Source organism: Myripristis murdjan, chromosome 8 (genome assembly GCF_902150065.1).
Source record: "Myripristis murdjan chromosome 8, fMyrMur1.1, whole genome shotgun sequence".
NCBI lineage: Eukaryota > Metazoa > Chordata > Actinopteri > Holocentriformes > Holocentridae > Myripristis > Myripristis murdjan.
In genome coordinates this window covers 32,308,530-32,330,279 of record NC_043987.1, presented here as the reverse complement: position 1 = coordinate 32,330,279, position 21,750 = coordinate 32,308,530, and the positions used below count along the sequence as shown (strand labels likewise).

The following is a 21,750-nucleotide window of genomic DNA, read 5'->3' as shown; positions in this document are numbered from 1 at the left end:
CGTGACATGCCAGGCTTGCTTCTGGTAGTGCGGTCCAGTGAACTTCCCATCCACCTGTCAGAATCAGAATCAACTTTGTTGTCACATGACACATTTTACAGGTGTAAAAAAGTGGGTTAAATTATTCATTCATTCATTCTTTCACCCGCCTGTGTCCTTCCTCTTCCACCCCCAGTCACCTGGGGAGGAGAGTTCAGGGACTGCAACCATGGCCTGTCCCTGTGCTGATTACCTGTTTCTCAGTGGCAAGGGATGTAACACAAATTACCAGGAAGGAGAACAGCTCAGCTTTGTTCTCATCAATACGTAGATCCTCCAGCCAGCTTCCAGGAATGGCACTGGATGGCTCAACACGCTAATGAATTCCCTTCCCTCTCTTGCTGTGTGTTTGCATTTTCAGATTTTACACCAGGGTTTTCTAAAAAGAGTTCAAAATGAATCCCATGGGACATTACTTCAGCCTGGTCCCTGGCAGAATCTTAAAATACACCCTTCAAGGATTAAGAAAAAACTGGTCCCGATAAAATACCCACCCTGTGCGTGGACCCCCTTTCCAGCTAGACTATTGAGGACCTTCAATCCCCTTGGGGAGGCCGATCAGTCGGACATTGCTCCTTCTGCTTCTCCCCTCCAGGTCATGTTTTGAAAGTTTCTATGTAAGGTTTATTATTGTCATTATTATTATGTTCACTCAGTCAGAGTTTGTGGTTTTATACTGTTTTACTATGATAATTTGATGAATCTCCAGGCCAATACTGTATGATCGCATTGTGATGGCCACAACTGCTACGTGGTTAACTCTTTGTTTGTTTGTCTCTTTTGTCCTACTGGCATGTGTTAGGTTTGTTTATTATAGTCTCTTTTTTAATCATTGTTTTGCTCTTGTTGTCCTGTGATTCTTGTGAGAGAGATTTCAGGTCAGGACGTGAAACTGTACTTTTAAGGCCAAACTGCTAATCCCGACTACCACTACAAATGATCTTACTACTACTAAAACTAAGAGTAATGCTGTAAAATATAATAATAGCAATACTGCTTAACATTTTAATGATACAGTGATTAATTGGATTAATAAAGAAAGAGCTTTGTAGGCCATTAAAAAGAATCAACTGTGTGGCTCCTCCAGCTATTTATCAGCCTGTCACTGTGCCAGCAGAGGGCGCCACCGCTGTGGACGAGATCCTGTAGATTCCTGGTCCAGTTGCATGAACCAAGCCGCAGTGGTGCAACAGGAGAAGTCCTGAACACAGTATGTCATGTTTACAATAAGAGTCAACTCACTGTAAAGTAGGGATTGTTGCTTAGATTGAGTGCAGTCCACTGAAAAAGAAGAAGCTGTTCTCTCTGTTTCCTGTGTAAAAGTGGAGATGTATTTAAGAATGACTCTGAACAGCTCACTACATCAATCACCAGAAGCCAGCCTCATCACACAGGTGACGTTTGATTTCTTTTGCACTAAAGCACCTCAAATCATTTTAATAAAGTTGTTTTCTAAGCTACTTCACATGAGTTTCCAACCTTTCAGCCTGAATGGAGAGGAATGTTTTAGCAGGGCTGAGGTGCATTAACCCTATAAAGCCATTTCTATCATATATGATACACATTATCAATTCACACATTCCATTTTCAGTTTAATCAATACTTGACCAAAATACTGTTGTATACCTTTGGACACTTCCCCTGTTCACCCTGGACCATACCATTGGCACTTCAAGTACATATCATATATCATACAACAGAAAGATCGTGTAATAACATATATATATATATATTTTTTTTTTTTTATTTTATTTTATTTATTTATTTATTTATTTTACATTTTGTTATAGGACTAAATAAAGGGTTCAGTTTCCAAAAATTGGAATTTTCTGCCAATTCTTTCATAGTTCAGGCTTTATAGGGTTAAACCCAGTTAAAAAAAAAAAAAAAAAAAAAAAAAAAGCCAAATGCACATTTGAGAGTTGTCTACTTACTTTGGATAATGAGCCAATTATTACTGAATCTTGGGTTACAGTATTTGCAACAAACAATGAAGATAAAAAAAAAAAAGATAAAATATTCTGTATGAACAAGGGATCATTGATGTGACTGTCTCCTCTCTGGTCGGCCTTGTCGTTCCAAAACACACTTCAATAGATGTTTTGAGTTACAAACGTCTACTGTCACTGTCAAAGTATTTAAATGTTGAGGTTGTGGTGTTTGTGTGCTTTCATTTCCTGATCCTTTTCCACAGAACACGGAATATTCACAATATTCATATTCGCAATATTCAAATAGTGTCCCAAGCAAGAGAGCAGCATTGTTTCAGGTAAACAAATACGCTGTGATGACTGACAAGAAATAACTCAGCTCACGTATATTTATATATATACTACCAGTCAAAAGTTTGGACACACCTTCTCATTTAATGTTATATATATATATATAAATATATATATATATATATATATATATATATATATATATATATATATATATGTGTGTGTGTGTGTGTGTACATATATATATATATATATATATATAGCCTATATACGGAAACTTGTGACGTCATCGCTTCATGTGCTGTTAAAGCAGAACGTGCAGCCTCAAAGAAACCTGTTGGATGTTGGAGGAGTGCCCCGGTCACACCTGCGCTCACTACACCTCCATCACACTGACGCTTCATCCCTCCTGCCCGGCCTGCGCTGTCGCTCTGCAGGGGAGGAGAGACAGAAAGACCGAGACAGCCTACATCTCTGTATTTTACACAAGAGGGGTAAGCATTAGGCTATTGTTATTTTTTGAACATAAATTTTCCCTTGCTATTAGATAAAGTGAATTTGAAATACACTTCAGCCAGGTTCTGACATTGGTGGTGAGGTGACGGGTTAGTCTTGATATTAAAATAAGATTAAACAAGGAAAACAGGACGGTAATTTTTTGGTGCATTGCTCAGAGAAGATTCATTGTCATGGATTTTCATGAGTAAATTTTGCTTCACTGATATGTCAAATATGACTTCGATTCTTTTCAAATTCAAAATGTCTCTCCGGCCCTTCTCACCAGTGATCATCTTATCCTGCTGACAACAAAGTGTAAGAGAGCTGTGGTGTCATTTGGTCATGGCAGGGAATGCGTTAATCTTCATCCTCTTATCAGGTTAGTGTCACTTGACTGTCATCTAATCCATCATTTGTGCCAGCATCTCTTCCATATGTACATCCTTTTTAAGTAATGAAATCAATTTAAGTAAATCTCACCTGTAATTTGCTAGTGCATTGTTATTACTCAGACATGAGCTCCTTTGTATGCAGGAGTCACTGTACAAAGTGAGTTACTCTAAATGAGATGTTTTGCATGTCGGCACAGGGCTGGGCAGCCTCCCCTCCTGTTTTCCTCGTCAGTACCACTTGGTTGAAGAACGAATGACCTGGACTGAAGCGCAGAGCTACTGCAGGCAGCACTACACAGACCTGGCCACCGTAACCAGCGAGGAAGACGTGGTCAAGCTGAATGACGCTTTGGGGAGTTATCGCAGCGAAGTAGTCTGGATAGGGCTGTACGATGGCATTAACAACTGGAAGTGGTCTCTGCAAAATAAGAATTACTACGGTGAAGGAGAGGCTGAGTTCAGGATGTGGGGCGGTGGGCAACCCAATAACGGCTACCTTGATGAGTACTGTGTGGCAATGAACAGAGAAGGACAATGGTTGGATTATCGTTGTAGTGATAGATTCCCATTCATCTGCTACAACGGTGAGAATTAAACAACAAGCGGTGAATTCATAAAAAACAATAACAATAATAACATTAATCACCATCTTCGTCATACATTTTTTTAGTCAAAGAAAAAAAACTTACATTTTTAGATAATGAAGGCAGCCAACATTAAGATCTCAGCTTGGGTTATTGTAACATATTCTCAAGGTGAAATCCTTGTTTGCATTTCTGGAGAGATAATGACGTTATATCCCTGTGTATCTGGTTGAATGCGGATTTTGTCACCGAGAGTGTCCAAGTCGATGTTTTCCTGGAATAAAGACTGACTGAAAAAACAAAACAAACAAACAAACAAACAAACAAACAAAAAACCTACCTGTTATACATGTGAGATGTTCACTCTCATAATGAATACAGGAAATGTTATCTTCATATTTACAACAACCTGATCATCTCTATCTTCTTGTCAATAACAGGCAGTTACCTTACAAACTAAAATCACTGTTATTTTTGTTCCTCTGCACAGTTTTTCCTAGTCATTTGCCAAAAAATCAAGCAACCAACCAATACTTTTTTTTAATTAGTAGGCCTAATTACTCAGCAGTCTTCTTATTTGGCCCCTCAGTGCGTTTGCTGTTTTCCCTCTTTCAGTGCAAATCGTATTATTTTGCTGATATTCTTCCATGGTGACTCTTGTCATCAAGTTCTGACACTACTAAATCATGATTTCTGCTTAAAATATATATATATGTTCACCGGCAGATCGAACCAACGGCTCATCGAGATGGGTTTTTGTGAATGAACCCACGACCTGGAGCGAGGCTCAGAGCCGCTGCAGGCAGAGGTACACCGACCTGGCCAGCGTCAGGAACCTGACTGAGAACGAGGAGATCAGAGGTTTGATCAGTGACGCCTATACGGGTGCTTGGATCGGCCTGTTCAGAGACGGATGGAAGTGGTCAGACGGGAGCAACGTGTCATTCTCTACATGGCATGATAACCAACCAGACACAGGAGGTCACTATTGTGTGGCTTCAAATGAGGGAAAATGGCGTGACGATGCATGTGATAGTGGACGTCACTTTGCCTGTTACAGTGGTAAGTAGCGATCTACAATAGGCCTATGTAATTCTGAAATTCTGTCAATTCAATATTTACAAAAAACTATTAGTCACTGGCCATATTATTTTGCTGCTTGGCGGATGAAAAGCCTGTTTTTATTAATATGACATATCCATTGCAGGAGATGTCGTGAATATGCAGGTGGTGAAAGTGCGGCTGCAGTCCGCCTCCTCAGCGGACCTGGAGGTCATGAAGGACGCCTTGTTGCAGCAGGTGAGGAAACTGGAGCTGAAATGTTCACAGGAGCTTTTTTTCAGATAAGCTTTGGGTTTTGTCAGAGCGAATTAAATGGTCAAAACAAACAAAACTGTATTTTTGTCTGTCCTTGGTACAACAATATCGATGAACCTTCTGTCTTCAGGCTGGATGGATAAAAGAAATGAGTCAGACATGGACTAAACAACAAGATCTAGAGCGAGGACAGTTGGCTTTTGGTTTTGATGCCCTACAAAAATGGAAGAGCCCACAGGGGCAAAACCAGACACACCGATTCCTTTTAATAAATTTAAACTTCCTCACAGAGAATATGCAATTTGAATGTAGCCTACCTGTGTCCTGTGAGCTGACATCTGATGGCCTGTTTATTTGCATGGGCGCATCAACTTGCTTGTTTATTACTTGTATTATGTGGCGCTTGGCCAATAAAAACCTGTTTTTATTGGCCAAGTGTGCTTATGCATACAAAGAATTATACTTGCATATAGGCCTACTTGTAATAGGCTACTTACATATATCACACAACACAACAAAGACACCAAACAAAAGAAATCAATAGCAGTAATACATAGAACAGTGGAGGTAAGTATGTGTGCACAACACGGCACGTCCCAACTATACAGACTGTTGTCATGGCTGATTTATAAGCAACGTACAGTGGTATATGCATTTACAAATGAATATTTTTAATGAAAAGGGAGAGGGGGCTTTTTGCAAAGTTTGATGCTCTGATTTCTCACCAACTTCTTCTGCCTTTTGCTTTTGGTATTATAATATTGATGTTGGAGCACTGACTGTGGTGTTGGCAAACGATGAGGCGATAATAAAGAGTGTTTCTGTTTGACAGCTGCGTCAGAGACTGAAGGACCAAGGCGTGAGTGACGACGTGCAGCTCCGATGGGTGACGCAGCCTGATGGGAGGGTCTTCCACAAGGAAGGGAAAGAGGAGGAGAAGAACGAGGAGGAGCAGGCGGAGAGCTGCGGCCCCTGAACATGCTTTTGATTTTTCACGTAGTGCCGTTTCATTGGAGAATATTATTCATGACTTAGCATGAAAAAGTACAAAAAAGAAAATCACAATAATTGGAAACATGCTGGCATTCTTTTACATGTGAACTGTATTTTTCACAGAGATCCAAAGCCATACGATATCTCTGCTTATAGGGAAAAAAAATCATAAATTACATATCTATATATATAGGCTATCCATATCTATCTATCTATCTATCTATCTATCTATCTATCTATCTATCTATCTATCTATACACAGCTTTATTTTCTGAATTTTGGGGCTTTAATTTTTTTTAAGTGTGCACTTTGTACTGGAAAAAGTCGTTTGAGTGATCCTGATAGAAATTATTTTCTGCTAAAAAATCCACAGAGGATAGCTGCTACCTGTGTGAAAATAAAAGAGACAGAGGGAAGTCTATGCCGTTCTCTGTTTGTATATAAACACCAGTTTAAATAGACATTTGGTTTTATTTGACACCTTAAAAAACTGTGTTTTCTGCCTTGTCTCCTTTTCTATTATTTCACTTCATCTTTTAAATGCTGATTATTCCATTTGTGGTAATTGATTGGTTGGTTTAAACTGCAATTGATCTGTCTGTTCTGTGTGTGATTTTCCTTGTGCGTGAAATTCGGTTTATCAATAAAGATTATTATTACACACTATTAGTAATCTGTACATATTTTTAAGATTTATAATGGAAAATAATTTGATGAGATATTAGCCTAATTAGTGTGCTTGTATTGACCACATATAAGCATAGGCTATGACAAATAAATAGCATGTATAAATTTTTCCATATCTTTCACCACAAAAAAGACACTGAGATAATTATGATGCATAAAAACAGTGTTTTTGTGAGAATTATGGAAATAGGAATGTGGTGTACAGAAAATCAGCAAAGGTGTAAGCAGCTTTTTCAAGCGGTGTCAAGCTGTTTCTAATATTCTGTCCCCGTCATATATATAAAATAGGGAGGACAAAAAATCAGAAACATCTCAATATAATGTAGTCCAGTTCAAGACCTCTGCAAACTACAACCTCAGTAATAAACATAGAATTAAATTTACACATTCTCCACAATGTCAACACAAACTGAACATTATAAACCTCTGTTTTCAAGCTTGAACAATAAACAAATACATACATAGATAAGCAAAACTTGGAAATCATGAATGAAATTTTTAGGCTGTTTAATGTTGTGGTGGTCAACAAACCAGAAAACAAAAAATGGTTGTTTACCATTATGAGAAAACATTTGAGACTCGAATGAAGAGAATTCTCCGTAACAGGCAACTTACTCAAGATATTCCAGTTATGTTGGGCACACCAGCAGGTTACTTTTGTCTTGTTCTTGGAAGAAAACAAATCTCAACAGGACTCCCTAGTTAAATAAAATTTGTACTCATAATTAATAAAACGGTCAAATCTGGATGCTGCTTGTTGGTCGTGTGTGTCTGCAGGCTGCCTTCGTATTTTAAAAATTTGAGGATCAAAGGCCAAACCAATCTGAACTTGCTAGAAGCCAAAGTCTGTGGCAGAGACACCACTGATCAACTGCTGCACTTTTATTATGTGTCTGCCAAACGGTGGAATTTAACCCGTCACCTGCTGTGAACTACAGGGCTGTTATGCTTTGAACATTAACATTATAATTTATGTGCTGGAGACAAACCAGTCAAAGGTCAGATTAAGAAAAAAAAGGTTAAAACATATGTTGATCATGGTAGAATCTGAGAATCCTAATAATACTAATGATAGCCTACTAATAACACTACTATTTCCTCTACTACTAAGTATGGTAGCTGGCTAAGGAATGACTGGGTGAGTGTCTCTGTGGTGTATCCGTCTGGACACAGGAGGCAGGAATTTTTTCTTTCCCTTTATTGAATAAACTTGTGCATCCTAGATGTGGTCTATGGAACAAATAAAGATATTTGTTTGTCTTCAAAACTCTATAAAAGCAAGGCCATTTAAATTACAGATCATCGTTGCATAATAGTAGTAGTACAACAGTAAGATAATTAAAAATATTACAACTTATAATGATGACTAATAATAATGTAAAGGATATAAATTCTCTCCACTCAGAATAACAATGCTACTGGTCAATAGGCAGGAATAACAGACAGTGCAGTTCACCTCAAAGCTTATAGGCATAATAGGCATAATTATAGCTGCTGCGCAGCAATGGTCGGGGCTGGGCAATTTTAGGCATATTTAGGCAATTTTGAGCAACAAGTGGAGAATAGGAAGATGAAAAGAAAAGTGGTCTTCTGATGTGCATTTTTCATCAGTTGAGGCTTGAACTCATAATTTCTGGCATAGGCCTAAAGGACAATGTGCTATCGGTTGGAGCTAAATGGCAAGTGTCAATTCATGTGAGGCTTCACAAATTGACTAAGCCAGTCACATGATAGTAGCCACCTAATGCATGGAAAGGCAGATTTCAAACCGCTGTAAAAAAAAAAAAAAAAAAAAAAAATCAGTCATCAAGACAAAAATCTGAAAATGCACATATTGCATTTGGACAGCACGGAGATGTTGGTCATTTGTTTTTAACAATGATTGATTTGCTCCATAAGTGAAAAACTGATGTTTAAGTGTAAAGTGTACAAAAGTTTCTTCAGTATTGGGGCTACATTTTGATTAAAGTTGCAAAGCTGTAGCACATATGGTTGATTTATTATAAATTTTCAAAATTTTGTGTTCTGCTGTAGCGCCACCATCAGGACCATTGGCTTGTGTTTGCAGCTGAGGAAATCTGGCATGGGACTAGACCTTTGTGCAAAGTTTGGTGAGTTTTCGCATATGGGAATGTTGCAGAAGCTGAGACTTGAACTCCCAATCATCGACACCGAGGACTGGCCTCTATCTCACTGAGCTGAAATCTCACCTGTAGCTTCATAAACTGACGTGCAGGACAGCAGCCATCCATGCATGGAAAGGCAGATTTTAAACAGCTGTCAAAAATTAAGTTATTAAGACAAAAATCTGAAAATACATGATTTGCTACCACTAAAACTAAGAGTAATGCTGTAAAATATAATAATAGCAATACTGCTTAACATTTTAATGATACAGTGATTAACTGGACTAATAAACAAAGAGCTTTGTAGGCCATAAAAAAGAATCAGCTGTGTGGCTCCTCCAGCTATTTATCAGCCTGTCACTGTGCCAGCAGAGGGCGCCACTGCTGTGGACTAGATCCTATACTAGATCCTAGATTCCTGGTCCAGTTGCATGAGCCAAACAGCAGTGGTGCAACAGGGTAAGTCCTGAACACAGTATGACTTTGTTATGTCCCCGGCCTAGGGGAACCTGGACCCATAACATGAACAAGCCCCCACTCTTCTCATTCCCAAGAATGTTGACTACCAGGGTGAAGTTTACAGAGCAGCGTATTTATTAATGGCTCGGACAGGAGAACAATGCCAAAACAACAAACAAAACAACTAAATGAGCCCTGTCCTTACCTGACAGAGAGAAACGAAGAAAACAAAAGACATTATCTTACCTACCTCCTACTATCAAAACATGAGAAAAATGGTTACAAAATAAAGAGGCTTCTCCTTCCTACTTGCTGCTCTGTGTTTTTCTTTTACAATGATTTACAATACAGTTAACCTTTTACACTAGGTTATCACTAAGCTAACAAAAGGTCATTCTAAGGGACTGTCAAAAGACAGTCAAATCACAACATTTCACTAAACAACTCTGCATGGCCTCCATTGTTGGGGATGGAAAAGAGGAAGAAGGGGGTGGGAGACCAACACCAGCTGGAACATATAGTCGGCCCCAACCAATCAGCTACCAGCCTTCAGCCAGCTGACCAATTACCGTCCACCTGCAACTGAGCACACTGATTTGCAGGTACTGAGGGAGAAGAGGAGGAGGGAGGGAGAGAGAGAGCGCAGCACATCCAATACAACAAAAAACACAATTCATAACAGACATGTTCACAAGAAGAGTCAACTCACTGTAAAGTAGGGATTGTTGCTTAGATTGGGTGCAGTCCACGATGTTGCATTAAAAGACACACACAATTTATATCACACTAGAAAACAATAAATAAACAAGTAAATAAGTAAGAATGGAAAGAAAAAATAAAAACAAGGTGCTGGAGAACATACACTACGTTCAAGCAGGATTGCACTACTCAGTTTTATTGCACTTGGGGTTCTGAGTGATGTGTTTTTTGCACTTGTGGTTCTGAGTGATGGTGAGGGGTTACTTATTTGAGTTCAACAGCCTGATCACCCACGGATAAAAACTGCTTCTCAGGCAGTTAGTCCGACAAGCAATGGTCCTGTCCTTCTTACCTGAGGGCAGGAGGTTGAAGAGGCCCCAGCCTGGGTGGGAAGGGTCAGACAGGATCTTCCTCGCCCTGTTGAGACCTCGGGAGTTGGCAATGTCCTCGAGGGTCAGCACAATTACTTTTTGTGCTGACCTAATGACCCCCTGCAGTGCCTTCTTGTCCCCAGTTGTGCTGCTGGCATACCACACCACCATGATGCAGTGTGCCAGTATGCTTTCAATGGTGGAGTGATAGAAAGTCCGCAGCAGCTTTTCCTCCAGCTGGCATCTCCTCAAAAGTCTTAGAAAGTGCAGTCTCTGCTGGGCCTTTCTGACCACTGCTGACGTGTTGGTGGACCATGTTAGGTTCTCAGTGACATGCACCCCGAGGAACCTGAAGGATGTTACTCTCTCCACGCAGATGCTGTTTATCTGCAGTGGAGCAGGGTCTCCCCTCGTCCTTCTATAGTCCAGCACCATCTCCTTCGTTTTACTGGTGTTCAGCACCAGGTTGTTGTCTGTGCACCATGCTACGAGCCTCCGGACCTCCTCCCTGTATGCTCTTACATCATTGTCGGTGATGAGACCCACCGCTGTCTTGTTGTCAGCAAATTTGACAATGATGTTTGAGTGGTGGGATGGGACACAGTCATAAGTGTACAAGGCGTACAGGAAGGGAAGCTTTTTGGCCAAAATGTTCGGCAGGATGGTGTTGAACGCCGGACTAAAATCCACAAAAAGCATCCTGACATAGTTGCGCGGTCTCTCCAGGTGACTCACAGTTCGGTGTGAAGGGTGGTGTTGATGAGACCTGTTCACTTTGTAGGTGAACTGGTACTGGTCAAAGTGTGGGGGGAGGCAGGACTTGAGGTGGCCGAGGACGAGCCTTTCGAAACACTTCATGACTACAGAGGTCAGTGCCACCAGTCTGTAGTCTTTTAAGCAGCTTATGGTGTTTTTCTTGGGAACAGGGACAATGGTGGCTGCTTTCAGGCAGGGTGGGACGATGGCCTGTTCCAACGAGGCGTTGAAGATCCTGGTTAGGACCCCTGCCAGCTGGTCAGCACGGGCCTTAAGCACTCTCCCAAGTACTCCATCCAGTCCTGCTGCTTTGTGTGGGTTTACAGCTTTCAGCACCCTCCTGACATGATGTTCCTGCAGTGTGAGTCGGCAGGGACTGGGGGGCTGTGCTGGGTGGGATCCTTCTGCCTCGAAGCAGGTGAAGAAATATTTCAGTTCCTCCATCAGTGAGCCATCTGCACGGGACACCTCCGATGAGTTTCCCTTGTAGTTCGTGAGGCGCTGTAAACCCTGCCACACTTGCCGCGGGTTTTTGTCAGCCAGGTGGTCCTCCACCTTCCTTTTGTACTCCAATTTAGCTGCCCTCCCCTCTTCTCAGGTTAGTTCTGGCCACGCTGTACTGGTCTCAATCAGCTTTCCCTTAACTGGTTTCTGGACATTTTTCCCTTGAAGAGCACCTGAGTTTATCTGTTTCAAACATTTCAAACACAGAGCCCCTGAAACATTCACCCCCACCCCCTCTTTTCTGTCAGGAACAGATATTCCAAATTTGTCCAGCAGAGGTCGCACTGACATAACAAGAGATCCAGAAATACACATGAAGGCAGCACACCAGAGAATGTCTAATATAAGGAGAAGTGGCACTCTTGTCTAACTTCCGGTTCTCGGAAATACATCTCTGTCCATGTGAGGGCGCTCGCGGGCGAGTGCAGAATGAATGGGAGTCTATGGGGCTACACCCCTAAAAATCCACTTTTCTCTGGAAATAATTTTTTGTCAAATAATTTGAATACTGTTTTCAAAAGGGGGGGGCTAATAAAATACACTCAGCTGAATATTGTTTTTTTTAAGTTCACCTATCTGTTCTAAAAAGCTGTTCAAAAAGTGTGATGACATCACACATTTCATATCGCGAGAGGTGCTGCTTTACGGCGATTTCCAGAGCCCATCTCCGGAGACCAGACAGAAGAACTCGAGACACTTTGGACAGAGACGGTCAGCGCTATATTAGACATTCTCTGTACACACAAATATCAACTTTGATAGAAAAGTGCTCTTTATGTGTGGTGTTTCCAGATTCTCTCGGTCTTCAGGTGCCATCAAGTGGGATCCCTGGTCGTAAACAGCTGCAAGTCCGTCACTGACCAATCAGCATTCATTAGCAAATGCTAGCGTGTTACGGCCAACAACAGCCCAAACTGTAGGAAACTGAAAGGATATAAGTTCTCGCTAATTTTACTTTTAACCTATAATCCATATTGAACTTTCAGAAACTACAACAGTATTTGCGATTTTTCAACCATAAACAGTTGTAAGAGACAAATTTAGCCTTCTAGCTCCATAGAGCCCCATTCATTCTGCACTCGCCTGCGATCACCCCCAGTGGAATTACGGTGGAACTGCAACCAAGTTTGATACAATGGGGGTTAATGGAGAGTGGCAAGGCTCGGTGTAGACGGGCTCTGAGCACACCCAGAATGCACCATCTGATTAAGATCTTGTTGTCAAAATTACACATGGTGGCACCCTCATTGCCAAAATGTCTTTATCAAAAAGAAGAAAAGTGGACACAGAGTGCAGAGTTTTCCAAGAAAAATCGACTGATTCTTATTTATTCAACTATAAATTCAATTCAAATACAGTGGTGTGAAAAAGTGTTTGCCCCCTCCCTGATTTCTTATTTTTTTGCATGTTTGTCACACTTAAATGTTTCAGATCGTCAAACAAATTTAAATATAAGACAAAGATAACACAAGTAAACACAAAATGCAGTTTTTAAATGAAGGTTTTTATTATTAAGGCGAAAAAAAAATCCACACCTACATGGCCCTGTGTGAAAAAGTGTTTGCCCCCTAAACCTAATAAGTGGTTGGGCCACCCTTAGCAGCAAAAACTGCAATCAGGCATTTGCGATAACTTGTAATGAGTCTCTTAGAGTGCTGTGCAGGAATTTTGGCCCACTCATCTTTGCAGAATTGTTGTAATTCAGCTACATTGTAGGGTTTTCGAGCATGAACCGCCTTTTGAAGGTCATGCCACAGCATCTCAATAGGATTCAGGTCAGGACTTTGACTAGGCCACTCCAAAGTCTTCATTTTGTTTTTCTTCAGCCATTCAGAGGTGGACTTGCTGGTGTGTTTTGGATCATTGTCCTGCTGCATAACCCAAGTGCACTTGAGTTTGAGGTCATGAACTGATGGCCGGACATTGTCCTTTAGGATTTTCTGGTAGAGAGCAGAATTCATGGTTCCATCAATTATGGCAAGTCGTCCAGGTCCTGAAGCAGCAAAGCAGCCCCAGACCATCACACTACCACCACCATGTTTGACTGTTGGTATGATGTTATTTTCATGAAATGCTGTGTCAGTTTTATGCCAGATGTAACGGGACACACACCTTCCAAAAAGTTCAACCTTTGTCTCGTCAGTCCACAGAATATTTTCCCAAAAGTCTGGGGGATCATCAAGATGTTTTTGGCAAATGTGAGATTAACCTTTGTGCTCTTTTTGGCCAGCAGTGGTTTTCGCCTTGGAACTCTCCCATGGATGCCATTTTTGCCCGGTCTCATTCTTATTGTTGAATCATGGACACTGACCTTCACTGAGGCAAGTGAGGCCTGCAGTTCTTTAGATGTTGTTCTGGCTTCTTTTGTGCCCTCTTGGATGAGTCGTATGCGCACTCTTGGGGTAATTTTGGTCAGCTGGCCACTCCTGGGAATGTGTGATATGCATGTGTAAACAGAATAATTCAAATAACTTGTAATTGACTTTTTTTCTTGTCTTTGTGTGTGTAATCAACTTATGAATTTTTATAGTGATATCTGAAAGTAAAATTTGGAACCCCTTTCCCCTGTGTGTTAAAAACAGTGTTTTTTGGTAATATGTGGTCATAAGTAGGTGATTTTCAAAACTTTCCACCAATGGGATTTCTTGGGACTTTTTTTCCCTCACTCAGGACAAACTGAGGATACAAAATCAGTTGAGTTTTCTTCTCTTGCAATTTGTCCTAGGTTTTTTCATAAAATGACTGGACTATTACCTTGTGCAGGCTATTTAAGTCCTGTGTTCGATTCTGTTTGTTCTCTGTTCATACTGTTGCATTTTGCTGTTATGCGTTTCCTGCGTTCCCTGAGTCTCCCTTGAGAACATTAAATATTTTTGTTGTATTGAGCTTCGTGTCTGCGTGTTCCTGCATTAGGGTCCAACCACTACTATCCGCCGTGACAATACAGGGTGTCCACAAAGTCTCTTTACAGTTTAAAAAATTCGTTTGCTTTTGTAATAAATTTGTTAAATTGTAAAGAGACTTTTGGACACCCTGTATAATTATATAGAGCAGTAGATACAATTCCCAGACTCCCCTTGCTCGATATTTCCTTATTGTATTTTCCTCCATGTTGAGGATGTTTGTGGGGATGTAGCTAGACAGTTTCACACAGATAGTGTGCGACTGTGACGCACTTCAAATCCTCAAAAACGCACCAAGGCGGCATGGGGTAAACTTTATAAGTTTGTTGCGGCCGAGTGAATAATACCCCTTTCACCTTGCCAGTCAATGTGTTGGTTATTCTGTGAATTATACTATTAGTCTACTGTGCATTACTCCCTATATTCAGACAGTTTATGTTTGGTTATAGAAATACATCGCTAAGGTGGAGTGGAACTTCTATTACGTGTTTCGCCACAAGGGGGCACTGTGACCTTGATAATTAGGGACCGGGCAGGCTGAGCTGCCCGGTCCCTCTTGTATTCCTGCGTGTTCTTCTTTCTTCTTTTTTTCTTCTGAGGAAATCCTACTTCCTATGCGTTTCTAGCAAGTTCAGACTGCTTTGGACTTTGATCCTCAAATTTTTAAAATACGAAGCCAGCCTGCAGACACACACGACCAACAAGCAGCGTCCAGATTTTACCGTTTTATTAATTATGAATACAAATTTTATTTAACTAAGGAGTCCTGTTGAGATTTTCTTTTTTTCCAAGAACAAGACAAAAGTGACCTGCTGGTGTGACCATCGTAACTGGAACATCTTGAGTAAGTTGCCTGTTACTTGGAGAATTCTCTTCATTCGACTCTCAAATGTTTTCTCATAATGTAAACAATCACCTTTTTGTTTATTGGTATGTTGACCTCCACAGCATTAAACAGCCTAAAAATTTCATTCATGATTTCCAAGTTTTGCTTATCTATGTATGTATTTGTTTGTTTGTTCAACTTTGAAAACAGAGGTTTATAATGTTCAGTTTGTGTTCACATTGTGGAGAATGTGTAAATTTAATTCTATGTTTATTACTGAGGTTGTAGTTTGCAGAGGTCTTGCACTGGACTACATTATATTGAGAGGTGTTTCGGATTTTTTGTCCTCCCTATTTTATATACACGACGGGGACAGAATATTAGAAACAGCTTGACACCGCTTGAAAAAGCTGCTTACACCTTTGCTGATTTTCTGTACACCACATTCCTATTTCCATAATTCTCACAAAAACACTGTTTTTATGCATCATAATTATCTCAGTGTCTTTTTTGTGGTGAAAGATATGGAAAAATTTATACATACTATTTATTTGTCATAGCCTATGCTTATATGTGGTCAATACAAGCATACTAATTAGGCTAATATCTCATCGAATTATTTTCCATTATAAATCTTAAAAATATGTACAGATTACTAATAGTGTGTAATAATAACCTTTATTGATAAACTGAATTTCACACACAAGGAAAATCAAACAAAGAACAGACACATCAATTGCAATTTAAACCAACCAATCAATTAGCACAAATGGAATAATCAGCATTTAAAAGATGAGTGAAATAATAGAAAATGTGAAAACACATTTTTTTAAGGTGTCATACGAAACCAAATGTCTGTTTAAACTGGTGTTGATATACAAACAGAGAACGGCATAGACTTTCCTCTGTCTCTTTTATTTTCACACAGGTACCAGCTATCCAAAATTCTGAAAATAAAGCTGTGTATAGATAGATAGATAGATGTGCATATGGATATATACAGATATGTAATTTATTATTTTTTTCCCTATAAGCAGAGCTATCATATGGCTTTGGATCTCTGTGAAAAAAACAGTTCATGTAAAAGAATGCCAGCATGTTTCCAATTATTGCTTTTTTTTTCTTTCTTTCTTTCTTTTTTTTTTTTTTTTTTGTACTTTTTCATGCTAAGTCATGAGTAATATTTTCCAGTGAAACGGTACTATGTGAAGAATCAAAAGCATGTTCAGGGGCCGCAGCTCTCCTCGTCCTTCTCCTCCTCTTTCCCTTCCTTGTGGAAGACCCTCCCATCAGGCTGCGTCACCCATCGGAGCTGCACGTCGTCACTCACGCCTTGGTCCTTCAGTCTCTGACGCAGCTGACAAACAGAAACACTCTTTACTATCGCCTCATTGTTTGCCAACACCATAGTCAGTGCTCCAACATCCATATTATAATACCAAAAGCAAAAGGCAGAAGAAGGAGGTGAGAAATCAGAGCACTAAACGTTGCAAAACCCCTCCTCTCCCTTTTCATTAAAAATATTCATTTGTAAATGCATATACCACTGTACGTTGGTTATAAATCAGCCATGACAACAGTCTGTATAGTTGGGACGTGCCGTGTTGTGCACACATACTTACCTCCAGTGTTCTTTTTATTACTGCTATTTATTTCTTTTGTTTGGTGTCTTTGTTGTGTGATATATATATATATATATATATATATATATATATATATATATATATATATATATATATATATATATATATGTATATATATATATATGGGCTCTTCCATTTTTGTAGGGCATCAAAACCAAAAGCCAACTGTCCTCGCTCTAGATCTTGTTGTTTAGTCCATGTCTGACTCATTTCCTTCATCATCCAGCCTGAAGTAGAGTTCTCATATTCTGCCCGAACCCGACCCGACCCGACCCGACATTTTCGGGTCGGTTCGGGCCTAAAATTTACGTGAATTGGGCGGGTCGGGTCGGGCTTCGGGTTCTGTGGGGGATTTTTTTTTTTTTTTTTTTAAATTAAAAAATAGAATTATGTGTTCTGTTATTGATTATGACGTTTCATTTTTATGTGACTGGTGGAGAGAGTGAGAGCATGGATTGGATTTGGAGGCTAAACTGTCAGTGACAGACAGACAATCAGCTGTGCGAGCGCAGCGCAAACAAGTGAGAGAGAGTTGCAGCAGTATCCCGCTGTGCTGGCAGACTCGGCAGCAGGGACGGTTTCTGCTATGGGCAGTGCAACTGGGGGCGCACGGGAAAAAAAAAATCTCCAGTTTTCTAGACTACCGTACTGATCCGCACATGCCGCGGCACCATCAGTCGGTATCAGGCGGGCCGGCCGCGGCACCGTCCGATACCGCGCCCACCCGGTCAGGTCTGCCGGATCTGACAGGTGAGCTGCCTGATGCTGGCCGGTGCCGCGGCCGGCCCGCCTGATACCGACTGATGGTGCCCCGGTGCCGCGGCCGACCGGCTCTGCTAAATAATGGCGAATTTGGCGATTTTTTCTTTCTTTTTTTTTTTCGGGATTTATCGGGCTGTCGGGCCTAAAGTTCGGCTAATTAGTCGGGTCGGGTCGGGCCTCGGGCTGGCCCAGTCCGGCCCGGATCGGGTCGGGTCTTAATTTTCAGGCCCGATGAGAACTCTAGAAGACAGAAGGTTCATCGATATTGTTGTACCAAGGACAGACAAAAATACAGTTTTGTTTGTTTTGACCATTTAATTCGCTTTGACAAAACCCAAAGCTTATCTGAAAAAAAGCTACTGTGAACATTTCAGCTCCAGCTTCCTCACCTGCTGCAACAATTCGTCCTTCTTGGCCTCCAGGTCCGCTGAGGAGGCGGACTGCAGCCGCACTTTCACCACCTGCATATTCACGACATCTCCTGCAATGGATATGTCATATTAATAAAAACAGGCTTTTCATCCACCAAGCAGCAAAATAATATGGCCAGTGACTAATAGTTTTTTGTAATATTGAATTGACAGAATTTCAAAATGACATATTGTAGATCTCTACTTACTGTAACAGACAAAGTAAAATCTGTTACTACATGAATAGTCAAGCCATTTTCCCAGATGTGAAGCCACACAATGCTTATCTCCTTCACTTGGATGATTATCAGCCCATTTAGAGAATGACATGGTGCTCCCGTCTGACCACTTCCATGCGTCTCTGAACAGGCCGATCCAAGAGGTGTCGTTGATCAAACCTCTGATCTCCTCGTTCTCAGCGAGGTTCCTGATGCTGGCCAGGTCGGTGTACCTCTGCCTGCAGTAGCTCTGAGCGTCGCTCCAGGTCTTGCGTTCATTCACTAAAATCCATCTCGATGAGCCTTTGGTTCGATCTGCCGGTGAACATATATTTATAAATATATTTTTAAGCAGAAATCATGATTTAGTAGTGTCAGAACTAATGATGACAAGAGTCACCATGGAAGAATCAGCAAAATAATATGATTTGCACTGAAAGAGGGAAAACAGCAAACACACTGAGGGGTCAGATAAGAAGACTGCTGAGTAATCACTAATAAAAAATATTGGTTGGTTGATTTTTTGGCAAATAGGCCTAACCAGAAAAACTGTGATTTTAGTTTGTAAGGTAACTGCCTGTTATTGACAAGAAGATAGAGATGATCAGGTTGTAAATATGAAGATAACATTTCATGTAGGCTATTCATCATGAAGGTGAACATCTCACATGTATAACAGGTAGGTTTTTTGTTTGTTTGTTTTGTTTTTTCAGTCAGTCTTTATTCCAGGAAAACATCGACTTGGACCCTCTCAGTGACACAATCCGCATTCAACCAGATACACAGGGATATAACGTCATTTATCGCTCCCGAAATGTTGGCTGCCTTCATTATCTAGAAATGTAAGTTTTTTTTTCTTCGACTAAAAAATGTATGACGAAGATGGTGATTAATATTATTATTGTTATTGTTTTTATGAATTCACCGCTTGTTGTTTTATTCTCACCGTTGTAGCAGACGAATGGGAGACTAGAACTACAATAATAATCCCACCATGTTCCACCTGTGTTCATTGGCACACAGTACTCATCAATGTAGTAGGTACTGGGTTCACCACTGTACCACATCCTGAACTCAGCCTCTCCTTCACCGTAGTAACTCTTATTTTGCAGAGACCACCTCCAGCTGTGAATGTCACCGTACAGCCCTATCCAGACGTGACCTCCGCGAAAACTCCCCAAAGCGTCATTCAGCTTGGTCACGTCTTCCTCGCTGGTTACGGTGGCCAGGTCTGTGTAGTGCTGCCTGCAGTAGCTCTGCGCTTCAGTCCAGTTCACTGATTTTTCAACCAAGTGGTACTGACGAGGAAAACAGGAGGGGAGGCTGCCCAGCCCTGTGCCGACATGCAAAACATCTCATTTAGAGCAACTCGCTTTGTACAGTGACTCCTGCATACAAAGGAGCTCATGTCTGAATACTAACAATGCACTAGCAAAGAAAAGGTGACATTTATTACTTAAATAGACGTCTTTACTTAAATATCATGTACATGGAAGATATGCCGGCATAAATGATGGATTAGGCCTGATGTGTTTTACGCTCTCATGCATTTCACATACATCCAGTGTTGGGACCAATTACTCACAAAACTAAGTTACAATTACTAATTATTTCTGTAAGAAAGTAATTTTGATTACTACTCAATTACTGCTGCAGAAGAGTAATTCAATTAGTGGGGAAAGTAATTTTTATGATTACTTTTTTCTTTTCTTAAATTCTCTTATTAATGCACATATTTTTGCATTGCTGTTGCAGTGTGGACATTGCTGTCAAATTTCATCTATCATTGTCAGTGTTGGCCACGTTACTTTGAAAAGTAATTCATTATAGTTTAAAGCAGTGATGCTAGCTTGTCTAGGTGGGGAATTGAATCCCCGGTCTTCTGTATGGCTACTATACTATCCGCTCTGCCGTCAGGGAACACATGCATTACTTGTAATTTGTGCTCAGTCATTCTCGATGCATGTTGATAAGTTACGAAAAACTGCAATGTGTTTGAAAATTGACACACCGCTTTTTCTCCACAAGACGCACATGTTTTGAATAGGATAATAAAATAATAATAATTGTAAGTAGCAAGTAACGGCTAGTAACGGCGCATTTTATTGTCAGTAACGGTAACGGCGTTATAACGGGGGAAACAGTAATTTCTTTGATTAGGCTACTCGTTACTGATAAAAGTAACGCCGTTAGTAACGCCGTTTCTTTGTAACGCCGTTACTCCCATCACTGCATACATCACAGTAAAATCATACAGGCTAGAAACATTAACAGACATCATACATCTGCTTGGTTTCTGTGGGCAAATTAGACCTTAGACTTTATATTTAAGAACTCCTCCATGGGGTGCTTTCACAATAAAGTCGAAATTTTGGGGGGAATATATGACAGTCAAGTGACACTAACCTGACAAGAGGATGAAGATTAATGCATTCCCTGCCATGACGAAATCACACCACAGTTCTCTTACTCTTTGTTGTCAGCAGGATAAGATGATCACTGGTGAGAAGGGCCGGTGAAACATTTTGAATTTGAAAAGAATCGAAGTCATATTTGACATATCAATAAGGCAAAATGTACTCATGAAAATCCATGACAATGAATCTTCTCTGAGCAATGCACCAAAAAATAACCGTCCTGTTTTCCTTGTTTAATCTTATTTTAATATCAAGACTAACCCGTCACCTCACCACCAGTGTCAGGACCTGGCTGAAGTGTATTTCAAATTCACTTTATCTAATAGCAAAGGCAATTTATGTTCAAATTAATAATAATAATGCTTACCCCTCTTGTGTAAAATACAGAGATGTAGGCTGTCTCGGTCTTTCTGTCTCTCCTCCCCTGCAGAGCGACAGCGCAGGCCGGGCAGGAGGGATGAAGCGTCAGTGTGATGGAGGTGTAGTGAGCGCAGGTGTGACCGGGGCACTCCTCCAACATCCAACAGGTTTCTTTGAGGCTGCACGTGCTGCTTTAACAGCACATGAAGCGATGACGTCACAAGTTTCCGTAAACCTCTCCCACACCTCTTCTCCTGGCCACCTGTATCTTTTAGGATTGATTTTAAAGTTTATTAAGTTGTTCACGAAAACTGAAATGACTTCGCTCCCCCCCATACATCAGAGATTTTCTTTAATTTTATGTTCCAGCCACATCACTGAGGTTTCTCCACAGCTCAGCTTTTAAATGTTGCTGATGTGTCCGAATTAAGTGTGGCTGCCTTCTGTTTTTTTGTCCCTAAACTGGGGAACACACACTGTCCCTGGATATCAGAACAGCAAGCTCGCTTGGTATTTTTAAAAGGAAACGAAAAACCTATCTTTTGAATCTGGCTTTTATTTTGG

General features: G+C 40.6%; 1 protein-coding gene and 2 long non-coding RNA genes across 3 annotated transcripts; 2 read left to right on the top strand and 1 right to left on the bottom strand.

The window, feature by feature from the left end:
• Nucleotides 1–2,611: 2,611 nt before the first annotated feature.
• Nucleotides 2,612–3,469, top strand: LOC115363849 (uncharacterized). Its single transcript, XR_003928615.1, has 3 exons — nucleotides 2,612–2,755; nucleotides 3,046–3,138; nucleotides 3,349–3,469. It is a non-coding gene; the product is annotated as an uncharacterized LOC115363849 (long non-coding RNA).
• A 1,310-nt stretch (nucleotides 3,470–4,779) lies between these two features.
• Nucleotides 4,780–6,190, top strand: LOC115363850 (uncharacterized). Its single transcript, XR_003928616.1, has 3 exons — nucleotides 4,780–4,797; nucleotides 4,943–5,034; nucleotides 5,885–6,190. It is a non-coding gene; the product is annotated as an uncharacterized LOC115363850 (long non-coding RNA).
• A 10,411-nt stretch (nucleotides 6,191–16,601) lies between these two features.
• On the bottom strand, nucleotides 16,602–20,852 carry LOC115363697 (lymphocyte antigen 75-like). The gene is made up of 5 exons (XM_030057975.1): nucleotides 20,816–20,852; nucleotides 19,356–19,742; nucleotides 18,401–18,724; nucleotides 18,171–18,262; nucleotides 16,602–16,733 (listed from the first exon to the last, which is right to left on the bottom strand). Exons 1-5 carry the CDS (start codon nucleotides 20,850–20,852, stop codon nucleotides 16,602–16,604), a joined length of 972 nt encoding a protein of 323 aa, XP_029913835.1.
• Nucleotides 20,853–21,750: the final 898 nt, after the last annotated feature.

Bases quoted from the DNA above. Each gene is read 5' to 3' on its own strand.
- LOC115363697 (XM_030057975.1), bottom strand. From the start codon at position 20,852: ATGGCAGGGAATGCATTAATCTTCATCCTCTTGTCAG. The intron at 18,725-19,355 runs GTGAGAATAAAA...GTTCACCGGCAG, and splicing joins CCCATTCGTCTGCTACAACG to ATCGAACCAAAGGCTCATCG. The intron at 18,263-18,400 runs GTAAGTAGAGAT...TATCCATTGCAG, and splicing joins ATTTTACTTTGTCTGTTACA to GAGATGTCGTGAATATGCAG.